This window comes from Phalangium opilio, unplaced genomic scaffold (genome assembly GCF_054372755.1).
Source record: "Phalangium opilio isolate 3A_F unplaced genomic scaffold, DU_Popi_V2 ptg000046l_1, whole genome shotgun sequence".
In the NCBI taxonomy this organism is placed as follows: Eukaryota; Metazoa; Arthropoda; class Arachnida; order Opiliones; family Phalangiidae; genus Phalangium; species Phalangium opilio.
The window spans coordinates 193,749-214,853 of record NW_028324169.1 but is presented as its reverse complement, the minus strand read 5'-3'; the positions used below and the strand labels follow the sequence as shown (position 1 = coordinate 214,853).

The window sequence follows — 21,105 nt, the reverse complement described above, 5'->3', positions numbered from 1 at the left end:
ATGACATGAGGTTTTGCACAACTCTATGACATGCGTTGGTGCACAACTCTATGACATGCGTTGGTACACAACTCTATGAAATGCGTTGGTGCACAACTCTATGACATGCGTTGGTGCACAACTCTATGACATGTGTTTGTGCACAACTCTATGACATGTGTTGGTGCACAACTCTATGACATGTGTATGTACAACTTTGGCATGTGTTGGTGCACATGTCTTCGGTATTTCTTAAGTTAAAGGAATCTGTAAACACGTCTGCGGAATCTTTTTGGGCACAGGTCTAAAAAATATTTTTGTGCACAGGTCTAAAAATTGGTTTGCCCAAGCCTTAAAAACAAAACGATAAGAGTTTTTCCAGTTGTCTGAAGCGCGGATATTATTTTATTTCTATTGAATTATAAAGCCAATCCATATTTTACTACTCTTTAGAATTTAATTCAATCACCTGATTTTACTGCTAATGGATTAGTTTCCTATAAATTAATTGAAATAAAAAATTACTTATCTTAGATTTTTCAACAACAATTCCATTTTCCTTAAACATTTTATCATGCATTTATTATTTTGAGGGATATCGTGTAAATTTAATCAAATGACTCTTTCTTTTTTAATTTCCGAGAATTATCCTTTCAAAAGGTTTCAAACACATCAAGTTTTCATAATGTTGTCAACTAAATAGCAACTCAACCAACACTTCTAAAATCTTCCCCACAAGTACTGATATACACAGTTCAATAATTGTGACTGTGCTTAAAGAGGAAACGAACCCCTTTATCAAATATAAGAAAGGGGATAACAGCCCCCTTTTGTATTCGAAAAGACCGCATATAATACATTATTAATGAGAGTATTATTTGAAAATTAAAGTACGTTCTTCATTGAAAAGAAAAAAATTCATGATAAAATGTTTGAGAAAATCACTAGAAAATATTGTATGCAATTGTCTTAAGAGATAAGTCCTTAAGGTTCTTAAGAATATCATTAGAAATTAATGTATGTAATTGACTTCGGAAATTCCCTTCAATTCTTGCGGGTATTCCTTTTAGCTCCCTTGGATACTCCCTTCAACTCCCTCGGATATTCCCTTCAACTCTCTGGTATATTCCCTTCAACTCTCTGGTATATTCCCTTCAACTCCCTCAGTTATTCCCTTCAACTCCCTCGGTTATTCCCTTCAACTCCCTCGGTTATTCCCTTCAACTCCCTCGGTTATTCCCTTCAACTCCCTCGGTTATTCCCATCAACTCCCTCGGTTATTCCCTTCAACTCCCTCGGATATTCCCTTCAACTCCCTCGGTTATTCCCTTCAACTCCCTCGGATATTCCCTTCAACTCCCTCGGATATTCCCTTCAACTCCCTTGGATATTCCCTTCAACTCCCTCGGATATTCCCTTCAACTCCCTCGGATATTCCCTTCAACTCCCTCGGATATTCCCTTCAACTCCCTCGGTTATTCCCTTCAACTCCCTCGGTTATTCCCATCAACTCCCTCGGATATTCCCTTCAACTCCCTCGGTTATTCCCTTCAACTCCCTCGGATATTCCCTTCAACTCCCTCGGATATTCCCTTCAACTCCCTCGGATATTCCCTTCAACTCCCTCGGATATTCCCTTCAACTCCCTCGGTTATTCCCTTCAACTCCCTCGGTTATTCCCTTCAACTCCCTCGGTTATTCCCTTCAACTCCCTCGGTTATTCCCTTCAACTCCCTCGGTTATTCCCTTCAACTCCCTCGGTTATTCCCTTCAACTCCCTCGGTTATTCCCTTCAACTCCCTCGGTTATTCCCTTCAACTCCCTCGGTTATTCCCTTCAATTCCCTCGGATATTCCCTTCAACTCCCTCGGTTATTCCCTTCAACTCCCTCGGATATTACCCCCAACTTCCTCGGATATTCCAATCAACTAATTTACCCGCTCGGAATTTAACTTTAACCCGAGGATTTTGAATACCATATTCATTTAAATAACCACTCCAACTTCCAAAACTCCCAACAGGAGCAACGTACTACAGAATTAAGTGCAATTCTATTCAGTAAACTATCTAAACGAATTAACGATAAATTAAACTAGTGGTACTATGAAGTAAATGCCTTCCCAATTTTTTATTAACTACTTTCCATTAGTTGCCCTCTGAAGATACCCTGCAGTTTTTTGTTTATTTTATTTTTGCGATTTTTCTGATTTGCTAGTATAATCCGATTTTTTAATTATCGCCGATTTTATATTTTTTCTATTTATTTTGTACTCTTGGGAGAGACTTTAATTCTTAGTAGATCGCCCGACTGAAAAAGCTTACTACTTATTTTTCTATCTTTTATTTCTTTTAGTTTAGGTGGAATGACATTATTTCCGCTGATATTTTAAGTTTTTAACATTTTCTTTATTTTTGGATGACCCTTCCCTTTCGAGTCAGGAGAGAGAGTCTCAAGCCAAAGATTTTCTTTCGAAAACCAGTGGTTTTGAACAGTTTATTTTTTGTGATAGAAAAGGTGAGATAAGGGGTTTCTTTAACCTCCACCACTCTCTGGCTTCGGTTTTACAAATTTTTTCTTAGGGGTGGTCTTAGCAGAGAGGTCTTAGTGCATACAAATAAAAAAGAAGGGGGTAAATTTTGGCCTGAGCCACGGAAATTTTTGTTGAAACCCAGTGACGTAGGTATACCTGTTTTTTATTTCTTTTTTAACGATTTTGTCCAAGAGGGTACCAGTTTTGGGGTCTTATATATATATTTTTTTTAACAAAAGGGGGGGGGATTTTACGCTTTTATTTGAGTATTTTTATTTGTAATTTTAATTTTAATAGTGGGAATTTGATATAAATTTAATGGAAGTATTTACACTCCCCCGGGTAATACGTATGTATTACAATACAGATTCAAAATTTTTTTTTTTTACAATGATTACATGATATTGAACATTCAAAATTTTAAAGTTACAGAAATTTTTAATTATTTTTCTATTATTTTTTTTTAATCAAACCTATTTATTTCTAAGGCGTACAGCAGCTGAATGGGCCTTCTAATGATATTGTTTCCTACTTTAACCCAACAAGCTCTTATTTCCCCATCTCTTCCTAACATGACTTCCGTCACTACTCCTAATTTCCACATATGTTTGGGAATTTTTTCTTCATGCACAAGCATGACGTCGCCTATTTTGACTTTTTCTTTGTTTTTAGCTAGATAGATGTGGTGAGCGTTTCTGAGTTCCAAAAGATATTCCTGTCGCCATCTTTTCCATAGCCTTTCCATTAACGCGTTTCTGTGCTTTAATCTTCTAGCAAAGTCCGTTTGACTTGAGGGGAGCTGCGCTGTAGGTGGTAGTTGTGGTGGCAGGCAACTTATTCTTTTTCCAATAAGAAATTGTGAGGGCGACAGAGGCTCGGGCTCGTTTGCGTCATTATAAAGGTATGTCACGGGCCTCGAGTTTATTACGCCTTCGGTTTCAAGAAGTACGGTTTCCGTCTCTTGGTACGTAAGGGCTGCCTTTCCCAGTACTTTTCTCAGTATAAGCTTCGTCGTTTTTACCATTCTTTCGTAAAATCCACCAGCCCAAGGGGCTTTTTCCACTATTGACTTCCACTGAATTCTTTTGTTCGCAAAAAATTGCTTAAGTTGATCGTCATTAATTTTGTCCCACATGATATCTAAATCTGATTTTGCGCGTTTAAAGGTCTTGGCATTATCAGAATAGATAATGGATGGTACACCTCGTCTAGAAATAGCTCTTCTCAATGCCATCAGGAATTCGTAGGTACTTAGGGATGGAACTAATTCCAGGTGTAACGCTCTTGTTGTAGCGCAGGTGTACAGGCAGATATATGCCTTCTCTGTGGTATTTCCCATTTTTACTAGAAGTGGGCCCGCGAAGTCTACTCCAACAACAGCGAAAGGTTCCGATTGCGTAATTCGGTCTTTTGGTAGTAGTCCAGTAGGGGCAGTGGCTGGCTTAGCCGCGTACCTTTTGCATTTGGTGCAATTTCTGACAATAGTTCTGGCTAATTGACGTCCGGCAATCACCCAGTATTTTTCTCTTGCTTGTGAAGCGGTAGCTTGTATACCAGAGTGAAGAAATTCCTCGTGAGATCTTTGCATTAATTTTCGTGAAAGCTCTTGGTTTTTATTTAAAATAACTGGATGCTTTGATTCAAAACTGAAGTCCGACTCTTCTAGGCGGCCGCCAACGCACAAAAGGCCATCTTGATTTAGCATTGGTTTAAGTGTTAGAATGGGAGATGTTTTCGGAATGTCTCGTTTTTCTATGAGCTCGTTAATTTCGTTACAATAGTCTTCTTTTTGGACGTCTTTAATCAATTTATTTTCGGCGTTGAGTAATTCTTCGGTTGAAATTGGGCCCGTCATCATTTCTTTATTTTTAGCTTTCTTAGCCATGCGGTATAGGTAGGCTATTATTCTCAGCGCTTTGTTGAGATTGCTGTATTTATTTAAGTCTACGACTCGTTGAATTCCAACAGGTTCTTCAATTTTCACAGCTAGAACCACTTTCCTTCTTTCCTCATCTACTTCTTGGTAATTTACTTCTGGGAATGGTACAGTGGGCCATTCAGATTTTTCTTTTGAAAGCCAAGACGGTCCCTCGAACCACACCTTGTTTTCCGTCAATTCCCGTGGAGTGGACCCTCTAGTAGGTAGGTCAGCGGGGTTTTGTTTTCCCGGACAGTAGTTCCAACTTTCTGGTCTAATTAATTTTTGAATGTCCACAATGCGATTTTGCACAAATGGTTTCCATATTTTTGTGGATCCTTTAATCCAGGCCTTTGCGATGGTGGAATCCGTCCACATATTTATTTTTATTTCTTCTTTAAAGATAGTTTTTACGTTGTTTACTAGTTTGACGCCTAGCAAACATCCCATAAGTTCCAATCGCGCTATCGATAACTCCTTTTCCGCCTTCTTTGTTAATGGAACGACCCTCGTTTTCGCCGTGACGAAGGACACGCTAATTTTCCCGTCTTTGTGTACGGTTCTCAAGTATAGTACAGCCGCGTAAGCTTTTTTGCTAGCGTCGGTAAAGCAATGTATTTCTTTTTCCAAGCTTTCTTCTTTGCTAACTTCGTAGTAGCATCTGGGAATTTTTATTTCTTCGAGTTCATGTATTTCTTTTAGCCATTGTTGAAATTCAATGCCCAAGTCTTCTGGTAAGAGTTCGTCCAATGATATCTTTTTCTTCCATAGTTCTTGAAAAACGAACTTGGATACTATGCTTAACACGTATCGCTTGGTATTTTGATTAGCTTTGATTGCTATTAGAATTTCTTTTAATTCTATAGAGAGTTGGTCCGATTTCGGATCCCAGATTAGGCCTAATATTTTTTGTGTTTTAGGTTCTAAACTGTCCTCGAATTTAACGGTGGAATTAGCGTCTTCCTTTTCTCTTTTCCAAATTTTTCTTAGGTGTTAGTATTCCATTTTCTTAGTGTCATGTTTGCATCTTTAAGAATTTCTGATGACTGCTTAACTAGGTTCCAAGCGCCTTGTACGTCATCTTTACCACTAGTTAGGTCGTCTACATAAAGATCCTGGCTCAGAGCTTCACACGTGTCGGGATATTTTTCGACATAGTTTTGTACGTGAGTCTTTATAGTCGCAGCCAAAAGAAAAGGACTGGAAGTGATTCCAAAGGAAACCCGAGTCATTCGTAGAACCCTGAACTTTTTTTCATTTACTTTTCCGCTCTCCTCTTCTATTGTCCATAGGAAACGAACGGAATCGCGATCTTCTTTAGCTAAACCGACCTGGAGAAAGGCCTTTTCTATATCTCCAGTGACGGCAATTCTATAGCTACGAAACTTGAGAATTAAGAGTAGTAAATCCGGATTCAGATTAGGGCCGCTATGCAAGCAATCGTTTAGAGAGGGAGCTCCTTGTATATGGGAGGAACCGTCCATCACTACTCTAAACTTGGTGGTCGTGCTATCTGGCCTGGTTACACCCTGGTGCGGGAGGTAACACGTTCCCTCTGGTTTATCTTCGGGTTTATCTACTTCTTCGACAATTCCCAAGTTAAGCTGGTTTTCCACGACCTCTTTGTTTCTTTCGTAAAACTGGGGGTCTCGGTTGAACTTTTTGACGAGGTACTCCATTCTTTTGGTCGCCACGCCTAGATTATCCGGCAGGCTGCTTTTACTAGTGATCCAGGGGAAATTAACCTGGTATCGCTGATCTTCAAACTTTATTTCCTTCTGGAAATTTTCGAAGATCTCCGTCCCGGTGGGATCAATTTCTTCATTTTCTTTCACACCCATTATATCCAACGACCAAAATGATTCCATTCTTTTTGATATTTCTTTTTCGGTTATGCTGACATTCATAACTCGGACAGCGTAGCTTCCCACTGCTAGATTTCCCATGTTCGCGGGACCTCCAATAGCCCAACCAAGCGTGGTTTCCACGGCAACCAAAGATTTTTAAAATCTCTCAATTTTGCCGGTTACAAACTCCCAATAGGTGTCTCCTCCAATTAGAATACCTAGTGCCGCGAGTGGCAGATTCTTGATTCTCATTTGTTCTTTGATATTTTCGCATCTGGATAACTGGAAGTCTTCACAGATGTATGGTACTTCCAAGGCAAGAATTTCCACAGCGTCGCCGGTTTTGTAAGCATTTTCCAAGGTTAGCTTAACGATATTTCTCGTGGCCGTAGTGGGCTCTTGATTGCCAAAGTTGTTAATTTCCACGGTAGATTCGCCAACTACCGGCAGGTTTAATTTTTTAGCGATATCTTCAGTGACAAAGCTGGCTTGACTACCTTGATCCATCAAACACCTGACCACGGTTTCCGTTTGGGTTTGAGGGTTTTTTGTTAGCGCTTGCGCTGTTTGGAGCAAGACCATTTTTCCTTTTTCGCATGTTACCGAGTTTACCGTAACTTCTGTTTTATCTGCTTCTCTTTTTTCATTTTTCTTGATAGTTTTCTTGTTAACTTCATTTCTTTCGCAGAGGGCGGCATTGTGTTTTCCCGCGCAAATTCGGCAGCTATTATAGTGTGAGGGACATTCGCTCGTTTGGTGCCCGAATCGCGTGCATATATCGGTTATCATCCTTTTCTTTTGGTCCAGCGTGAAATTAGCGCAGTTGGTAGTAGGATGGCACGTGGATTTGCAGAAAATACAAAAAACGTTACGTGTTCTAACTGAGGTATTTAACACGGCCGCGGAGGAATTTCGAAATTGGTTTTTGTTTTCAAAACGACGGTTTTGGACATTTTGGCGATTTTGGTCAATGCGACGATTGAACTCATGACGTGGGGGTTTAAATTTAAATCTTTCTTCCGTATTATTTTCACTTTTTTGATAACCACTTTGATTATGCATATCGCCAAATTGGTCACACGTTTCCCTACTCTGTACTTCCCCTTTTAAGAAATCAATTAAAGCGTGTAGGTCCCATTCAGCGGAGCTGCCGCGCTTTGTAGTGTATTCTAATCTTATATCTCGGGGTAAACACCCAATTAATTTTGGGCATAAAAATGCTCCATTTTCCATTGTATCATAGCCTAGAGCTCCTAAACATCTAACATTAATTTCGCATGCATTGTAAAATTCTCGTTAAGCACGTAAATCGTTTGAACTACGTACAGGATTTAAATTATTTAATTTTTGCATATGGATATTCGAGATTACGTCTTCCTTGCCATATCTATTACGTAATAATACTACAGCCGAATCATAGTTCTTTTCCGAAGAGTTTAACCCTTTAATCGTTTGTAGGGCTTCGCCTACTAGATAAGACTTCAATAGCAAAATTTTTGTACCTTTGAGAGACCTGCCTTGCTATCCACGGTGGTTGAGAACTGGCTCCAGAACCCGGTCCATTCGGTGAAATCACCGGAGAATTTGTTGATGATGAGCGGCGGCAGCCTGGAGTCGTTGGCCACTTGCTGAAGTAGATTAGCGGCGAATTCTTGATTTTAGGCCGTTGAGCTGGCTGACGAGGCTTCGTGTCCATTGTTGACATCCAAAGTGATTCCCGCCCGTTTTAATTTTCTTTTTTACTTGCGTTTTGATGAGTTGAATCGCGGTTTTGTATTCTTCCACCTTATCATTTTCCTTTTTTAAGTCATGTTTTTCCGGATCTAGACACTCCGCGATTTTGTCGTTTAAGGAATTTAAACTGTTTTCTTTTAAGTCCAATATCGCACATTGGTCCTCGATGTCATCCGCGTCTAATAGTTAGGCGGCATAGCAATAAAATCATGCGTTTTATGATTGAAGTATTAAACTTTCAGGGTAGCTTATACACATGGCGAAGGGTTATTTTTTTAAAGGAGGCGTTTTAAATTGTTGTTAAGACGGCGGCCATCTTGAAAAAATGGCGATGAATGTGCGTATAGTTTAAATTGGCTATATCTCTGAAAGTTATCGTTAGATATTCTTCATTTTTAAAGCAAACGAAAGTATTTAATGTAATCTAACTTAATATACCCATATCAACTTAATCAAATTTATATATTTAATTTTTTTAAATTTTACACCGATATTTAAATTATTACAATGACCGTTTAAGATATAAAACGTACTTATGAGGCATTAGAAAGCTCGGTTTCTTCGGTTTCGAATGATAATTTAAATTATGAAAATTAGCAAATCAAAATTTAATATAGTGTATTATTTTCCCTTATTCTATTCTCAGGCCCACTTCGAAATCGTTGAGAGACAAAATTATGATAATGAAATTGGATCAAAAATTGTTTCAGTTAATTAAGCTTTAATTCGATAGTAATTAATTAATGGAAAGTGTGTTTTACAAAATGAATTTTAATTTCCATCACATTTTCCATCACACTCGCAAGAGGCTGTACATGATAAGTCAGAAGCTCTGCACTTACATCTGAGAGTGCCACATCCTTTTTTACAGCCACAGTGAATTAATTCATGGCAGATTTTTGATGCTTCTGGTAATGATGTCCAATAAGGTTCGTATGAGCTATCAAGTAATCGCCATCCCCAATCTTCCGGACGTGGCAGATCCATTATTGGGTTGAGCGTCTGTCCCCAGCAAATAGCACCCTGGTAAATTGCTCTCTTGACGTGCTGTTCCAAAGCCGCTTTCGTAGGTGGGATATTTTCTAGTGAATTGCAGTGCCTTGAAAATATTACCCTTCTGGCTTCGTTAATGTTGGTGCATGTACTCGTTCTGTCATACATTAGGATAACAAACCTTTCTATTATTGACATTTGCAAGTCTGTGATATTGGTATTCGTTGGTGATATGTTTATTAGCGCTTCCGTTAATTCTGGAAATGAACGCCAGATTTTCCACGCAGTTTTCTTTCCATGATTTGCAAATGATGAGACTGTGTCGCATCCAGTCAACGCGTGAAACAGTGGCAAAGCCAACGACTTTTGCGGTCCTATAGATATCGATATTTCGTGGACAGGAAGGTATCGAAATCCCTTTCCAGTTCCAAATGCAATCCATAGCTCGTCTAGCTTTAGCTTTGTGAATGCCATAATTGAGAGAACTACAACATCAGTATCAACTGTTCGGATTTGAATATTGAGATGACCCTTTTCACAAGCATCAGCTGCATGAATCAAAACACGTGTATCTGCCTCTTCGTGGTTGCAAGGCTCTAGTGAGAGTTTATCTTCTCTAAAAGGAACAGAGAAGATGTCTGAACCATTGGTAACCACAAATTCTTTATCATCCATTTTAAATGCTTCTAAAGCAGAATTAGACAAATATTTAAAAAGTTCTGATTTGTTTTCATCGACCCGAAGAAATGTTTGCCAGTTTCGTGGTATTGGGGAAGAATCTGCAACTCGTGCTCTTACTCCAGAGCCACGTTTTCCTCTAGTTGAAGCTTTTAGACTTTTAGGTAAATATATGTCAAATACAATATCCAAACGACAAGCATTCTGAACTTGCTCTTTCAGGTATGGTATAAAAACAGAATTAGCATACTCTTTAAATGTTTTTGCAGCGCCTGGTTGAAGCATCTGAACAATCACTGGCCCGTCTAATATTGAGCATGTGCTTAATGGACGACCTGCTCCAGAAGTATAGTAGTCCTCCATGCATAATAAAAGATCCGACTTTGTTCCATGCCGCAAGCTCCCGTTTTCCGATATTGACGGTGGATATGATTGGTTTTCGTGGGCGAAGAACTCTTCAATATCTCCTTGTCGAGATTGGCAAGCAACGTATAATCGCGAGAATAGTCCTAAATCACTTTTGATCGATGCTAGTTTTGACTTGACTTTTCCCTGACCTTTAGCAATAGGGGTCGAAAACAGAGTGAGCTTGTTTCGAGGCAAAACATCGTCAGTAGGTTTGACTCTATCAACAAGTCGATCTTTAATAAAAGATTTAAATTGTTCTTGTCCTATTCGTTCAGCATTGCGAATGGTTTCCGCTACTGAATCCGGTGCAATTACTTTAGTATCTAGTACAAGCAAATCTTTACTGTCTTCTTCAAATGGGTTTCCGAATTCTTCAAAGGCGTCAGTTAGAGATCTTACGTCCGTTTCAAATGAATCTTGAATGCTGAAAGTTTGTTCATGATGTTTAAAGTTTTGAAATGTGCTCGACGCTTCTTGAGAATCTTCAAACTCGTTTATCAAGCGAGAGATTTCGGGACCAGCTATCATCCATCTGCGTAGTGCTGATGGGTTTTCGGTTAAGCCGACAGCGCCACCGTCTCCTTTTATACATGCATTCATCTGTTCGTGAGCATGGTCAATTGAAATGGTAGAAAATGAGCGTTTTGATTTCTTTACTGTAAACTTTCCATTCTTGAAAGCCAATGCCACATCTGGATGGTTTATTGAAAGATCTGACATATCTCTAAGTCTCTCAGTAGCATTACGAAGTATAGGTAGTGTCATACCAGAAGTAAGATAAGGGACTAGAAGTAAATTGCTAAAGTAGCATTGGTAATAGCACTAATGAACAAATTTGAGGATTTTATGCCGCTTTCATAGCGCCTACATTAGAGAGAAAAGAAATACACCTAAAAATAAATTCATTCAAAATTTACAACGGCCATACGAGTTTCCAAACCGGGCTTTCACGAATGAGGGGTGATCTTATTGGTTCGCTTAGAAATGCGCAGAGGCAGAATTTTAGTGTCAGAATGTTTTCATCCAATGAAAAAATGTCACCTTTGAGTTTGTACTTCTGTTCACTAGATGGCGCTTGCTTCATTTTCAATTTGCCCCTTAACGGGCGTATATATATGGCCAGCTTGTTTATTTTATTTTTAGGTCTATTGGGTCGAGTTTCAACAAAATTTCCTACCCCCTTCCCCTCAACCTTAAGCCGCGGAACACGAACACGGACACGGACACGGACGCGGGTGCTTGAATCTAGTTCGGCCGTCTTCCGCCGCGCGAGCGTCTCACGTTTTGAAGAGGGAAAATTCCGAAACCGCTACCAGAGGGCCAACTTGGTGTGTTATCAAGAATATTCACTTTCGCCGAGTGAACCATTTGGTCACCTCGATACTTCTAGTCCCTTATCTTACTTCTGGTCATACTTATGGAACATATCTTATGGTATTACTATTACCACGTGACAGTTTAAACTTTTCACTTACTCTACTACAACAAGTTTTGTGGTATTTTGTTCATATCGCGGGCTTTGCCGATAAAAAGTGAATTCTTTCAAACAAGTTTAACTTTGCTGGAAAAAACAATTGGCGTCAGGAATGCTGAGATTAAGGAAGCTCGTTTGTTTTTCTGTAAATATTTCCTTGAAAATAACGAGTTAAGGAATGGAATTGATGAAAAAGTGTGAGTATAACTTAAAGTATATATGATTAACTATGAAATGTGCTGGCCATTTTTGCTATTACTATTTAAATGGAACAGCTAGTAGATTAGTAATACAAAATATTTAATTTATTTGCAAGATTGTTAACTTATTAAAAGTTCCTTAGTCCCAATCACATCATGCTGACGTCAGGATGCTCTCATATGGCTATATAGAATTCTTTTTCACCACTAATGTGGCAAATCTAGTTTCCCTTTAGCCTTTATTGTAAATGACCCAAAACATAAGATAAATTTATTCTTTATAAAGACAGGATTCGTACGGAGCCTGGGAAAGTTTAAAATGTTTTCCTAAAAAGTCAGGGATTTCATTCGGTATATCAAACCATGCTTCGAGCAATATGAGGCAGGTGTGATGAAGTGGGCTCTGGTAAACACATACTTAAAATGGTCAGGGATAAGCTGGAAAAATCAGGGATTTTCAATGTCAAAATTTCGTACGAACCCTGAAAGAGAATTCTACAGAACTCTCAACTACTTGTAATCAATAATGCGCGTTAGGCTTTAAGCAAATGTCCCCTCCTTTGGCGCCCGTAACCCAGGACCATTAAGCACAGATGTCCTGGAAAAATTATAAGGTAAAACCCAGGTTCTTCTAATGGCATCGCCTGTCGTCGCCCCTAGCGGCAGAGCCCCGAAACTATTCCACTCATAAGCCTTATATTATGGCTATGCTTTGAGTCGAAAAAGTTTCAATATGAAACAAACAAGGGGAAGGTTTCAATTTTTTTATTTAAACACATAGGGGGGTTTTTGACTTTTGGGGGGGGGGTTTAAGGTAAATTTTGTATATTGCATAGGTTTTCGAATGTTTTATAGCTAACAAGCTCAAAGAAGTATCATATAAGCTTAATAAGAGTGTTCTCCATTGTAGTCCATCTCTGTTTATTGTTAAATAGTCTTAACCGTAACACGTTAACTAATCTTCTACATGCCAAAGGCAGGAACCAATCAAAACTCGTTAATGTCGAGGGCGGAGCTAAAACTATCCTTTCCTAACCATAGCGAGCCAGTTAACTCCACCCCTTGACTATGGTAGCATCTAGTCGCATTTGTTTAAACTAAACCACAGCCAAAATTTGCTTTAACACGTCTTAAACTTAATAAATTTTATACATAATTAACGGATGCATTTTTCAAGTTTTCTTGTGTGATTTTAATAGTTTAAATCAATTACGAAAATGGTTGTCTGGCCATTTCGTCAAATTCCCCTTAAAAGCCTGGTTAATGCTAATTACAAATTTGAATTTTATAGTTTCTCATTGGATAAAATATTCAGTTTAACAGCGAAGCTCGATGAATCAGATTGCAATGCAACTGCTGTAAGTTTAATTACAGAATGCTAAAGGGAGGGTGTTCAACAGTAAGTTTATAAGATATGTTCCCAAAGTATTACACTTCCTATACAAAACAAGTTCGTAATGCTACAGAGACACTCACAGCTGGAGCTAATTCGAGAGAATTGATTAACTACACTCGGTGGTTAATTTATTTATTATTTTGTCTGTGCTAAGCATTTGACAGCCCGTCACTAGGCGTCGCTTTACCCTGAATCTATCACCTACGTCATTTCATGACAAGCTCCAGTTTGTAGCCAGTTACAAACTTATGGAATGAACATAACTTATGAACTTATGTTGTTAATAATTGGTACCCTAGAAGGAGCAATTTAGGAAATACTGTTGTATTTCTAATTATTTTGCAGACACGCGAGTTCCTTCTGTGCATCTTAAATAAAAAAAAGTCGTACGTTTTTGGAACAATTTTTGGAACAATTTTTAAATGTTACTTATCGAGACGCCAACTTCAAAGTCTTAAAAACGTGGCTGCTAAAAGGTTTAACGGAAGCCTTTGATGACAAGTTGCCACTCCTCGCTATTCAAGTTTTTAATGAAGTCATTAAGGTATTTATAACATACAGAATAACATTCTCAAATTAAAAAAATAAATAAATAGCCCAAATGGCATTTATAAGGGTTTCAGGAGGGGTTTTTACCCAGATTAACTTGAAACTAATTTAGTAAACGCGAAATTGGATTTTCTTCAATTTTTGGATTACTTGAATTTATTTCGCTTTTAAAATTTCCCGAAATGTGTCAAATTACTCATTAACTTTAGATATATTTTTCACTTTTAAACACTTAGAAATAAGTTTAGAATTCAATTCATTATTTGAACAACTTATAAGGCCATCTTTCAATATAAGTTTTTTTTAAAATACTATTTGTAAAAATCTATCAGCTGACATTTCGTAAGTTTTATGATACCCTAATTTAAATGTTCGCAAGTTGATATTGCTTCTTTTTTTAGAGAATTCACGCATTGGAGAACACTAACGAGGAAAGGGATTTTGCATTTCCCTAGCATAACTTGTATTACTATGGGTTTTTTTAGGCAGAATAATTAGTATGTGATTTTCAGAATATTAAAAAATAAAAACCATAAATCCATCAAAACTACTTAGTAATTTATTTATACTTATTTCTTTTCAAAATAAACTTCAAAACAAAGTGGCGTAGTGAAATAAAATGATTTTTTTTGATATTTATATATATATTTATTTATATATGTGTATGCATTGCTTTGTTTGGTTAACCACCTTTTATAGGCCTCTGTGGTTGTCAGTAACTTTGGATACGAGATAATTATTAAATACGTATAGTTTACTCACACATCTTTGAAAACAGTTGTAAATTTTTCTAACAGCCCAAACTTGCCTTCGTAAGGATACCAATATCTCTTAAAATACTACTAATTAAATGAGTATAAACACAACAAAACCGCCTCGTAATAACCCTTACCAAAATTTAGGTCACAAATAGTTCCTCAAACGTTACCTAATTGTTGCCCATTTTATGCTATACTTTTTCGAAGGTCATGTTCGCTAAACTGCTGCGTAACACGTACCGAACCGTTAGCTAACATTTTTTCGCCATGTTGACTGAGAGTTACCGAACTTTTTAAATGAGAGTTACCTACACGTTCCCTATTAGGTAAGATTTGTTTAAAACTTGTTTTCAAGATGTTACCCACTAGTTATCTTTCGGGTAACTAGGCCTACCTCGTCTGCGTAATTAGCCTTAGAACACGGTGCAATGCATTAGTTTGCATGTTAGGTGAAAGGGTTCGGCAATTTTTTTATTAAATAAGATACGGAAATATGTTTAATTTTGATTTTGTCTTTCGGTTCCCTCAAAAAGTAGACGAGTCAGCTAGCTCAAAAGTTTACTGATAGTTTTTAAAATAAATTAAGTAAACAAATTGTGACCACAGAGTTCTCGGTTTTTTGACCAATGAAAAGTAGTAAACAACTTGTGTCCTCATAGTTTGCTGTTTTCGGCCCATGAAAATTACAAAACATATTGTGACTTAATAGTTTCCTCATTTCGACCTTCGGTATGAAGGTCAACAAGTTGTTGCCTAAAAGTGGCTCTCTTTTACCCATAGTAACATTTGGTTTCCTGTTTGTTATCTCATAGTTACCCGAAAAATGGGTAAAAATTTGTGTTGACTTCAGTTACCTAAAAGTTTCTACAAAAATCCACGGTTACCTAATTGTTACCTATTTGTTACCAGAAAGTTACCTAAATTCCTTAAACTTTTTTGTAAGGGCGCTTTGCTTTAATCTATGACCTACCTCAATCACTTCATGACAAGCTCCAGTTCCTAAGTTAGCAGACTTTACAAACTTATGGAACATATCTTATGAATTAACTTATGGTGATACTAACTCTCTAAGGTTAATTCTTTGCAACAGAAAACTGAAGATGGAGTCAAAAAACTCGTAACCCCAATGAAACGCAAAGCACCACCGACTTCTGATAAAAATACACCAGCCAGCGCTGTCAAAACACCGCGTTTACAACCAAAAGGTTAATTCTAATGCTCCGCCTTCTCCCGCCATTGTTTTGTTTCCCGGTGTAAGTGCTACGGCCGTTCAAAGTTCGCCACGGAAACTTCTACTTAAATCCTCTCCACGAAAATAAGCCAATTCGACGGTAAATTATTTTATTTTTCTTTTATCTCTGGTAGTTGGTTAAGATTCACTTAATTTCCTTTTGGTTTCCTTCGAAATGATAACTATAGAAACGTATTGCGCAAAATCAATGTGTGATTGCTAAACCTCGCACCATTTAATGCGAAATTCAAGAAGATCAACCTTCATTGAACATGCCCAGGTCAATATGAAAATATCGTCCGAACCCTGAATTCTAGAAAGTTAATTTTTTATTTTTATTGTGTCTCGATGGTTCCATAAGTGTTGTTTCTGACCTTGCATAATAACAAAAATAAATTAATTCCAGAGGAACCTCATTTCAACTGCAATTAAGATTAAAGCGAGTCTTGGCTATGGTTTAGTTTGAACAAAGGCCACTAGATGGTCCCATAATCGGGGGGGGGTGGAGTTGATTTACCCGCGAAACTTTGCAAACGCTTTTTTAGCTCCGCCCTGATGAGGGTTCTGATTGGTTCCCGCCTTTTGCAAGGTAAAATAGGGACTTGGCAGTACTACGTCACGCTACCTTCCACTAGGGCTTAAAACATACCAGAAGGAGAGCAGGGTTCATACAAACCTGGAAAACCGGGAAATATCAGGGAAATTGATTTTCCAGATTTTGTATGAACCCTGGAGAGGCTTATATAGCTTTCATTCTGTAGAAGAAAAATGCATACCATAATGGCGTTGGGGGCGGAGTTAAGCCCGAATTGCCAAGTCCCTATTTGTAGGTAGAAGAGTATCCAGATTGTTTGGGATGCCACAGGAGCCAAGAGAAATTGAAATGGCTAGACTTAGACAAACACTTTTTTATTTATTTATTTTTTAGCCATATCGTAGTATACGATAGGCTCTTAGTTTGACCCGAGCCGTCCGTAGTAGTAGTAGTAGTGGCCGGGGTTGTCGCTTCGTTATCGTCAGATTTTAGCTTAAAAGGAACTTTATATTACCACAACCCACCCATAGGGGTTACAGGGCTCGGTTTGAGATTTAATTTTAATTAAAATTTTTTCAGGTCAGACCCGGGAATCGAACCCGGGTCGCTGGCGTAGTAAACATCCACTCTACCAACGAACCATAGAGACTTGATAGAAACTCCGAGTTTTTTATTATTTATTCTTATCTCTAAAATGTCGGGGTGATGTGGGGTGGGGTACCTCTTAATCTGTGGGGTCGGAAACTTTTGAATTTTTATCTGTGGAGTCGGATACTTATGAATTTTTATGTTTGGGGTTTTTATATTTATTTTCTTTCTATGTATGTGCTAATTAAATAGATAACGATTTTCCCCGTTCTTCGTTCTCGTTCGGTAGCTATCGTCATCTATGTTATGTTTGACTGGAACGTTTTGGCGGTTAATTCAAAAATGGGTTTAGATAGAGCTAACATAGTGTTAAATGAGCGTTATGCGTTTGATCATTTTAGCATTGCTAAAGGTAATTCGAGGGGATAATCACTAAAATGCGTAATCACTAGAACCAGGTTTTTGTATAATACCCTTTTCAGACGAGGATTAGAAACCAAGTATAATAAGCCAAAGCATTAGTTTCATAAACTGAAGTTAGCGCTAAATTATATTGAAATTATTTCATGTGAAACACTAACCACAGTTTATGAAAGTATAATCTTTGGTTTGTTATACAACGTTTTTACACTTCATGCTGCAATCGCGCGGTCAAAGTAAGCAGCGCATATTAGCCAAGGCTTAATATCTAACTATATGGTCAAGGAAACGTTTTAAAAGATTTGAAAGTAGATATATAAACTATGTATCGCGTAGAGAGTGTAAAATAAGATATTCTCTGCATAAAATTATATAATTTGAAACTAAAATAGGAAGGAAATAAAATTGAAAGCTCCGCATTAAAACCACTTACTTGTTTGTTCGTGTCCAAATAAGAAATGACTGCGTTCAGCAACCATCTTTATGGTACGGCTAACCTGGCTTCTAACCACTTTTTTTGGTAGGTCTAGCTGAACGTTGTTAAAAAAACCGCGAGAAACCGTTAGATGCTGCAGATATTGTTTATTCACTAATAAAGTTGAGTTTGCTGTTTAAAGCCACATATATTAAGTAAAAAATAGGTAACCGATATATTTTTTATTGATTTTTTTTGAATTTTATAAGAAAACACATAATAGTTTTAAAATTGGCGGTATAACAACTTTGTCGGGTTTCAAGCGACTTCTCACGGGAAAAGTGATAAGCATATCTTTGACAGAACAAACAAATATAACTTAGATTTCTGCTGGATATATAACTTAGATTTCTGCTGGATAATGGATTATAGTGTAATTGTTTGAAGTCCATTTTTCCTTAAGATTTCATTTACTGAAATGCAATTGAACTTAAGGATATTTGGTGTCAGTATTTTCGTAAAAAGGAAATCATCATTTCACAACAATTTTCAACAAAACCATATCATCAAGACCAACAGAAGCGAGGGCGCATGGCCGCTCCTCTGCTTGTAGATATAGTAAGCAATAAGTATACAAAGCAAAGTAAAACCTATTTCCAAAGGTAAAGGTTTCCTAGATTTTACAAAACTCCTACTACCCTGTCATAATCCCCTATCATAGTGAAAGAAAAAAGGTTGTAAAATAATCTAAAAAAACTAGAGGCTTCCTGATCAGCGGAGCGAATGATGGTCTAGTTAGCTCCTTGACTTTCATTTATTTCAGGGTTACAAATAGGTTGAGTTGTAAGCGAAAATAATGAAGAAAAGGTGCTAATATGTAGCCATTTTTGATGTATGCGCTTTTGATGTATTATTAATGATGATTTAAATAAATTTCAAAGTGAATATGTAAACACTTGAGGCTGTACGAACAACTTGATGTTGACGTACTACTATCCCATCTGAAAGCTCTTTATTGCAACGTTTAGTGCAGTCAGCAGTTTAATATTATTACCGCACATTTTACCCTAAACGTTTCAATTTCAAGCAAATTAATGTACTTTAAAGATAATTTAAATTAAATGAAGTGTGTAATAGAAAACATTGGGCTTTACCAAAGGCTTGGGTAGTTTTAATCTTAATTAAATAGTTTATTTAATATTTTTTTGAGGTTTTATCCCAAAAATGCAAATGTTTTGTTTAATTTGACATAAATTTTATTTAATTAACTGAGGCATGTGTTTCTTCAGTGTTCATGGGATTGTGTTTCGGCAGTGTTCATTTAGGTTATAAAATGAGGTTCAATATATAATTAACGTTTTACTTGCAATTTTTGGTGGAATTTGTGATTCATATTTACCGTACACTTTTGAATTTCGCTCCTAATCATGTACTTTAAATATAATTAAAATTAACTTAAGTGTGCAATAGAAAGCATGGGGCTTTACCAACGGTTTAGATGGTTAATTAAATAGTTTATTTAAAAGATATTTCACTTTTTATCTAAAAAAATGTATATTTTTGTTTAATTTGACGCTAAATTTGTGGTAACGTGAAGATTAACAATAAAATATGTTAATGAATGATGTGATTCCATAGTTTGGCCTAAATACCAGTAATTAAATCGAATACCTAAACAATTCATAGCAATCCTGGCAAATAAACGAACGGCAATGAGGACTGTGGAAATAGCAAACGTAACCCTCTGTTTCCCACGTGGTTAAGTTGAAGAAATCTCCACATGGAATTTATTTGACTAATTAAATTACGTAAAGACTATGTTCTCCTGGATTAACCAGCACCACTGTTACTTATATTTCTGAATTAAACAATCCACTCTTGGTAACAAATAATTTATAAAACGTTGTATCATATACGGACAATTTCCACAGGAAAAAAACTGTTTTGAGGAATGTGGTCCTCTACGTTGGTTGAGTTTCATGAATTATACCGCACACCTTCACAATTACTAGTATTTTAGTGACATTAACAAATAATAAAACCCTGTATACCTCAAAGGAATGTTGAATTAACTGCTCTAGAAACAGTTATTGTAACGGCTGCGGAGCTTCTGAAATTTTAATAATACTTTTAAAATAAAATAAAGATAAGTCCTTCAAGTAGCAGCTCTTTTTCTACAACATACTGTTACTATCCTAAAGAGTAAAGATGACTATTATTAAAATTATCCAAGTCTGTAAACCAAAAACGTTGCAACATAACCTTCAGCTTATAACCATGAGAGCGTAAGGCAAACTAGACGACACTGGAGGCTCGGGACCTGGGTTCTCCCGAGAATCAAGAATATATACACAATACATAAGAAACCTAAACCTTGGTCTTAAAGAACATACAAAACCAATATCTTATAATATAATGAAATCAATTACCTTTAGTTTTATACCTGGATTGCTTTATTCAACAAAATTTCGACCTGATAGCAAAGTGTTTCTTAGCAAGAGTGTTACAGTGAATTTATAAAATTAAATAAACATTTTAAGGCGCTAAAATACTAAACAAGCGTCGACTGCTCAAAAACAAGTTAAACCATGGAGCCTGTATCTTAAGATATATAGGCTCCATGGTTCAACTTCCACAGAATGAAGGTACCTGAAATTGTCAACTTAACTTGTTATCAGGTAGCTAGCTCGTTCTCCTTGAATATTGAAGAAATGTGTATCAGCGCGCTAACAGGTTAACCTGACGTTTGCCTCAAAAGCCATACTTCTGTAATTAAGTAAAATTAACATACTTAGACTTAATTGTTTTGATCAAGCTTGCACACCCTGAATACTTAATTGTAATTTAAGATAATTCCGAAAAGTATCTTCGCTGTAGTTTTTAAGTTATCGGTGGGGAAAAATCACGAAAAATCCATGTTAATCTCCAAAGGAAATTTGCAAAAGCAGGTGAATTTTACTTTAACGTTACAAAACGGTATCAAGTCAAATCTACAAGGGCCTACCGGTCCTGTAGAATTCAGTTTGAATAAGTTTTAAAACTCTTGACTCTAACGTTCTATTAACTCTGTTGGAACTTCCGAAATCCGTTAGGAGGGTTAAAAAATATAATAACGAGATTTTATATCATTCAACTGCCAAAAACTTTCTTGTCAATTTATAATTTTGTTGAAAGTTGTGATTTTAAATCCTTTGTATCCAGAAGTTAAACTTATTAAAACTTCGTTGCAATAGCCTTTATAGATTAATAACAACCTGTTGTAGACCTTCATTATCATTTTAAAACCTTAACCCTACTTTCCCTATTCCATTGAAGAAAACTAGTTTGACAAGTCCATAATAACGCCACAAGCTCGCTACACATTAAGATAGTGGCCGGTGAGAGGTCCGAGTCCCAAATTTAAGCGGAAGTTGAATGAAAGAGAAAAATTACATCTTTAGGAAATCTTGGA

General features: G+C 36.9%; 1 protein-coding gene and 1 long non-coding RNA gene across 2 annotated transcripts; one reads left to right on the top strand and one right to left on the bottom strand.

Moving 5' to 3' along the window:
• Positions 1-1,875: 1,875 nt before the first annotated feature.
• Positions 1,876-6,374, bottom strand: LOC149674116 (uncharacterized). The gene is made up of 4 exons (XM_089838631.1): positions 5,476-6,374; positions 4,852-5,398; positions 3,043-4,779; positions 1,876-2,010 (listed from the first exon to the last, which is right to left on the bottom strand). Exons 1-4 carry the CDS (start codon positions 6,372-6,374, stop codon positions 1,876-1,878), a joined length of 3,318 nt encoding a protein of 1,105 aa, XP_089694757.1.
• Positions 6,375-11,437: 5,063 nt separating this feature from the next.
• Positions 11,438-13,519, top strand: LOC149674115 (uncharacterized). The gene is made up of 3 exons (XR_016366740.1): positions 11,438-11,759; positions 13,054-13,120; positions 13,504-13,519. It is a non-coding gene; the product is annotated as an uncharacterized LOC149674115 (long non-coding RNA).
• Positions 13,520-21,105: the final 7,586 nt, after the last annotated feature.